The 7,127-nt window shown below is 42.4% G+C and overlaps 1 protein-coding gene across 3 annotated transcripts in view; it reads right to left on the bottom strand.

The window, feature by feature from the left end:
* Positions 1-7,127, bottom strand: part of CHN2 (chimerin 2) — a 162,103-nt gene that overhangs the window by 6,534 nt on the left and 148,442 nt on the right. For all 3 annotated transcript variants that reach the window (XM_425997.8, XM_046932420.1, XM_040692943.1), the window contains one exon: positions 6,261-6,338. In XM_425997.8, coding sequence (XP_425997.2) covers positions 6,261-6,338 — 78 coding nt within the window. The remainder of the gene's footprint in view (positions 1-6,260; positions 6,339-7,127) is intronic.

Raw genomic sequence — 7,127 nt, 5'->3', positions numbered from 1 at the left:
CATTTGGAAGGCTTAAATGAGAATATATTGCTACCAACTTTACAGTGGATGAATGAGGAATGGCCGTTTCCATATCACTTAGTAAATAATGTATTAGCTGACATCTTTCGGTGAGGCTGGTGATTGCATGAACAGCGTGTCATCTCGCATCGGATGTTTAATGTTGGATGAAAAAGTCATGTTAATAATGTATTTGTTGAATTTGGCCGATTTATTAAATGTCAAAACTAAGCGACGAACAGCTCGTCTTGCTGTTGTATTTTGTATCCACAGATCAATACATGGGAGTAGAGCCCCCTACTTTTATTTGCATTTAGGGAAACAGAGGCGTAGTGAAATAACATAAATTTTCAGCATCCCCCAGGAGACAAACAGCAAAAATCAGAGCACACAACCAAATCTTTTGAGTCCTGCACCGATCCATCTCTGCTGATTAGCTAGTCAGAAAGCCTTCTTATTTTCCAGATGCCTTCTAATGTCTTCATATCTGAATTATTTATTTGTGGCAAAGATTTGAATTTAAATAGACATGCTATGGCATTTAGCTACACAATTTATTCCCAAATGTGGATTGCAATTTGTTAAATGAATATGGATAGTTGTAATGGATGAACAGCTAAATAGTTGAATTATGCAACCCTAATGACATACTTTTTTCCTTTTTTTCCCATATATATTTTAACACAGTTATTCAAAACTCCATTATGGAGCACTTTTTACCGTGTAAGTTTAAAATTTTCATTGCTGCTGGTCTGCCCATGCCCAGTACATGGCTTGCAATGAATGAAATTACAAGTAATACCAGCAAAGCTGGATGGGTATTGTTTTCAAGTTCAAATGTCCATGTCTGTTCTGTACCGCCTAGCACCTTAACACCCTCAGCAATGCAGGCGTCCTCCCTCACTGGAGGTGTGCCCATTCCCCTTGCTGGGCCTGGCAGCAGAGGGACAGGACAGGGCAGCAGTCAAGCAGCTGTCTGGATTTAATCCCCAACTTCACCTTGGGCTTCTCTGAGATCAGTTAAAACTTTGAACTCTTTAAAGTGAGGATAACAGCACTTCGCTTGCCAGAGGCAGTGAAGATAAAGCCAGCAGCAACTTGGGACCACTTGATGACTCTGGCCATGCAAGAATGTGCTTGCTGGAGCAATGGAAGGGAGTCTGCTTGTGTCTGCCAGGAGGTGCAAAGCACAAGCTCTGACTGTTACCACTGAGGGACTGACATACTGTAAATCCACTGCCTTGCTTGTCTCACAATTGCTGGTGCTAGTAGACATGCCCTGATGTAGACAGATGAGGGGCTGTGTTTGATGCACTGCTTCTAAGACGGTGATAAAGGCTTTCATGGCTGAGTAAAACAGTTTATATTGATTGTAGATGTTTTATACAAACCAATGGCATTAATCTTGAAGGCATACGTCCTGTCCAATGTATGCACATAATTCTCATTAAGACTAACAGCCCTACATGTTCTCATCAAGAGGAGATTATACGCTTAAGTGTTTAAAACAAGCAGCCTTTCTTGATGCAGCTGAGCAGTCTGAATACATCCATCAGCATTTAATTTAATACACCATCAATAACCCCTCGGAGAATGTTTACACTGCCCCAATCTTTTGTTTAATCCACACGTTCCAGGCCCAGTAGCATTAGTCCTATGAAGCGTTGTGTGGAGAGCTGTATTTAATTGATGGACACTGAGCGCTCAAAATGCTGCACTGAAAACAGATACTTTCAAGGAGACAGCAGCTGCATCTGGACAGATATAGCAAAGCAGAAGGTTGTATCTATTATCCAGGTCACTGGTACACTAAATAGAAGTGTTATTTATTCAGTACTTTTGCACAGCAGCCCAGCATGCTTCCTTAAAGGGGCACTTTGGCTTGGGGTACTTCAAACCACAATGTACTTCAAACACACCTCTGCCCACTTACTGTAGGAAAAAGGCATTAATTCCCAAGTCAAACATTTCTCTCTTCACTTCAGAGACAAAAATACATCCATTGGAAACACACTGAAGATTTTGTTTTGAGATGTTTGTTATTAATAATAATACGTCTGTCACGAAATACCTCCACTTTTGCAGTGGTTATTGAGGGGAAGGTGGAATTTTTCTTTTCCTTCAGTAGACTCTGGATTGTCTTTTTTTCCCTTTCATTTTCAGTCACTGAAGGTCTTCTGTGAGGCTACACCTTTCTCTTATCCTCACCTAATTCCTGCATTTCTATTTTTATTTAGGTATGCTTAAAATTCAAAGCACTACAAATAGAAATTGGATAGAAAACTGATCCACTGCAGGTAAAGCTGTGACACCTATTTTACTGCAGTTCATTTACACCAAGAAATTGCAGGAAATACATATATTTGGTACATACTTTCTGCATTACCACAGCTGTCCTTTTAGCTCTTCAGTACAGGAACTTTCCTCACATCACTGCAGTGATACTGCATATGATTGCATATGTTAATACAATCCTTTTTTTAATCTGTATTGCAAGCATCTAGTTCATTTAATCTTTACAAATCTAATCCTACCTCAAACCTGTCACTCCTTTTTCCTTCTTGCTTTGACTTTCAACATATTTTGTTGCATTATGGTGAAGTTTTTTAAGACGAGAAGTCTTTTTTCCTTTGTTTTGATGCCACAGAATTATATCAGTAGTTTATTAGAGAAGGAAATGGAGTAAGTATTACATTCTTAAAGCATCAGCTGTGTCCTCTGAATACTGAGTTACATTTCTACCCAAGTTCCTTCTCCCTTAATGTTTTCTTTTTTTCTTGCACAGCCTTTGCCAAGCTAATGTGCTTCTTGGTAGCTATTTGGATTTTCAACGTGACAGGTTTTCAGACACACTGGCAAAGGAGTGTGAGGATGAGCCAGGATGCCTCTGAGTACTCATGTAATATTAAACAGCAAAATATTTTTAGCAAGTGTATTGTACCAGCCAGCCATACAAACAAGTGGAAGGACAGAACGCATTTACGACAATGGCAGCTCTGTGGGTAAAGCGCACAATGGGAGTTTTATGGCTGTTAGAGTGCCACAGCTCAACAATGCTCACAGAGAGCAACTGTTGTTTTACAGCACCAACATTCACAAGGATAAATAAATCCACATTATTCCCCCCATTCTCATTACGAAAAGCACTGAAATGGAACATTGTCAGTGCCCCAGCGTGCCCAGCCCTCCCTGACAGCAGGAGTATTTACACTGCTTTTGCTCTAGAAGGCAGCCTTCGTTTAAACAAGATGAGGACCAACTTCTCTCCGTTTTAAAAATAACTGTCACAGCTTTACAGCCAAAATAACATTCTGTGGGATGCTGTTCTCTTCCCGGGATGTTAACTTTCCAGCCTGAATTCTCTTTTCAGTCCTCACTGTAATCGTCTGACAGCAACAAGTCAGTGTCCCTTTGACAGCGCTGGGACAATTGGTCACGGGGAAGGGCTGACTTCTGTCCATTGTACCCCCTCAGCTGCAAATGGAATAACTGGAGAGGGACCCTACGGCCGAGTCAGCCCTGTGAAGGAAAGCTGTGAAACCAGAAGGCTTCCTGGCACTATTTGAAGCATGCATCCCGTGTGTAAAAATAGCAGGAATCCTTTCTTGTTTGTTTTCAAAAGCAGTTATCAAGAGCTGTATTTCTAGAGATGCAACAGCACATCATAGCTTGGGGGTGGCTCAGACACAAAGGAAAGGGGAGACCTCTGCAATCGCTGAACGTGGCACTCTGCAACGACAGGCACCATGCAGTACTGTCCTTTCAGCTTCCATTTAAAAAACTAGCTAAGGTGTTTACCACTACTTCTATTAGAAGCTCCTTTCGGAGCCTTGCTTTCAGATGGTTAGAAAGGGACCTCTAAATTGTCAAGCACCTGGCCCTCAGCTCCCTTCCCGCCAAGCTCTGACACCTACTGAAGAGATCGGGGATATGCCATGCCCTTGGGATGTTGTGCTCCTTGCTGCTCAGGCTCTGAGGGTGACACAGGGGAGGAGATGCAGAAGAAAGGCGAGGATCCCTGTCTCTCTAGGCCTGGATCTGACAGGGAAGTCAGCCCTGAGCTGTCAGGTTGGAAATCTTCTCCCAGTGTAACCTTCTGTGAGCTGACAACACCTTCAAGCTGTGCATCCCACAAGTCAGGAAAAAGATCTATTTTTGTTTTCTTTAGAGCCCTTACCACAAAAGGGAAAAAAAAGAAAAAAAAAAAAAAGGAAGAAGAAAGATGTCTCTGCTTTCAATCTCAGTTCACGGAGGAAACATTTTCAGAAGCAGAAAGTGAAGTTTCCAGCATCTGGTCTCTGTAATACTGTAGTCATACATTCCCATAACAATCTTTTGTGCACTGTTCCCTGCTTTTAGCATTACTCAGGGCAACACAGTAATCCTATCTTTCCTTTCTTATCCCTTTTCCCTCATGAGATTGTCAAAGGAAAATGAAGACATAGCTTTTTACTAACTTATGCCCAATAGGCTTCCTCATAGTCTGTGTATGCAAACTTGGTCCTTGCTTTCTCTGCTTCTGTGTTTATTCATACTTTTTCCTTTGGAAGTCTCACACTGCCAGTGACTTTATTCTTCCTGTTTACAGATGCTGCTTTTTCCAGTAAATCACACTATATTCCCCACTGTGGCTCCATTTCAAGTATGTATTGCGACCGGATTATGACAGGAATATCAGCAACAGTAATGAAATATTCTGTAAAGCTGAGCTGGCTCTGATGGTTAGAAGCACTTTCAAAAGAATGACAGCTACAGCAGCATGCAAGTCACAGACACAAATTTATGGCTACTTTCTTTAAGCCCTTCTCTCCTCAGCCTCAGGTTCCCCTTTCGGGTTTTGTTCAGGTTGGTACATGTAGAAGAGAGCTAACACACAGAACAGAAGAGTTAGGGAGGCAGAGTGGGACCTCTGTGACCTATGACCATTTCAGTAATGCTGTTTAACGCAGCACATCTGCGATGTATGATAGCAGTCATCGCATTTGACGTCTCTTTCACTCAAATGATGTCTGACCTACGTGTGTATGTTCACTACGGCAGTATCCAATACATTTCTTGTATCATTTTTTTAAAGGATATTTGAGTATAGAATGAAAACAATCACTTTGGAAATTCCCGCTTACATAGTTGGACTTGTTTGCCACTGTAGTCTGCATGATACACTGTGTCCAAACAAAGAAGTATTCAGGCACAGTAAGTACGCTGTGTGCCAGGCCCTGAGGGCATCCATAGACCTTGCTGGCCCTGAGCAGCCTCACCTGGAGCCTGCCCCCATATCTCGGGCCCAGGGGACCTGCAAGCTTCAGGCCCCAGTCCCTGCCTGAGAGACTTTGCACCTGCCTGCAGCTGCACCATATCTGTGCCTGGTCATGCACCCTGCTGATCAGTGTCCCAACCTGCAGGTTGACTGCCTGGCTTGACCTGGACCTGCCTTGTCCTCATGGATGACTGAGGTTGTGTCTGACCCTGGTTACTATCACTGGAGCCGATCCTGACCTTGAATCATGGACTGACTGCTCAACCATGCCACCAGGAATGCCAACCACACCTCAGCTGTTCTCCTGTCCCCCACCCTCATCTGCTCCTGGCTGAGGTGACGGGACAGGACCCGGTCCTGACCTGCTGAGCTGCTGCATGCAACTGTGTACATGACCAGAACCAAAGGAATCAGCCAAATCGATTAATAACAGCTACGAGGCTAATCATGGTTAACAGGCAGTGTTTCAGTTAATACAGTTTTTCAATAAGCTGTACAACTTATCTCTTTCATGCTCCTTTCATCTGCAGCGCAGACACAGAAATGGCAATCACATGCGTGGTGGTGTGCTGCTTCCTGCAAGGCTGCATTCAGAATGACTGTTCAGTTGCAGTTCCTGCTTCTTGAGCTCATAAACAGATTACCATAATAGAAAGCACTGAGTATGCTAAAGATAGGGCCAAGAACTTTTCCCCGGCACAATCTAGGCTTATGCTTGAACTATGTTGTGCTGCTAGGTTGAGCACTCACCCAATAGCTTGAGCACTTAGCCTTCTGCCTACCATAATTTATTGTGTGTTTAGTTCATCTTTCCAGCTATGAAATACATTTTCTTCTCATGAAAAGTACTGCAAAAAAAGGCTGCTTACTGTACTTCTGCTTTCATGCCAATTTCATTACCATGAGATCCATACAAACACAACAGAACAGAGAAGTTCTCAATTTTAAAGGTTTAAACAAAAAGGTTTAAACGAAAACTACACAAAATTTAGAAATGTTGTACCTCGATCAAAGGCCATTTTCACATCTTCAATGTGCTCAGTGAAGCCTGAGACTCTGTAGAGGCCCTCAGACTTCAAACCTGAAACAAAAAGTTCTTGGTTAACTTTGCTTCAATAATCACCGGGTTAAAAAGCAATGGACTTAAAAACAACAAAGTAAAAGCAGTGGTGGGGCTGATAAATACAGTGAAGTGTTAATGGCAATGTGAAAGTCTGGAGCATTTAAGGAAAAATAAAGGCATTTTTAAAAAGCTTTTTTAACAGGATTAAAGATTTTTAGAATTTATATTTTCTGATTTTGTAACAAACAGAAAATAACAGAAGGTACACAGCAGGTAATGCTAGAAGAAAAACATAGAATCATAGAACGGCCAGGGTTGAAAAGGACCACAATGATCATGTAGTTTCAACCCCCCTGCTATGTGCAGGGTCGCCAACCACCAGACCAGGCTGCCCAGAGCCACATCCAGCCTGGCCTTGAATGCCTCCAGGGATGGGGCATCCACAACCTCCTTGGGCAACCTGTTCCAGTGTGTCACCAACCTCTGTGTGAAAAACTTCCTCCTAATATCTAACCTAAACCTCCCCTGTCTTAGTTTAAAACCATTCCCCCTTGTCCTATCACTGTCCTATCAAATATTGCGCATTGCTAATGGCAGGATGTTATTGCCATGATTTACACTTTTTATATTGGAGATTTTCCTGTATTTGTCCATAATTAATGAAGCTTTAGAGGCCTTCTTTGCCTTCACCATTTGCTTAGTAATAAATAACAATGAAAGTAAGAGACTGCCTTTCCCTTTGAGCACATTTGTTCCCAGTTTTGCTGTCAGCCTACACTTACGCACAGCTGATATATGTGATGGATG

Source organism: Gallus gallus, chromosome 2, assembly GCF_016699485.2.
Source record: "Gallus gallus isolate bGalGal1 chromosome 2, bGalGal1.mat.broiler.GRCg7b, whole genome shotgun sequence".
Classification (NCBI taxonomy): Eukaryota; Metazoa; Chordata; class Aves; order Galliformes; family Phasianidae; genus Gallus; species Gallus gallus.
This window is presented reverse-complemented; position numbering and strand designations above follow the sequence as displayed.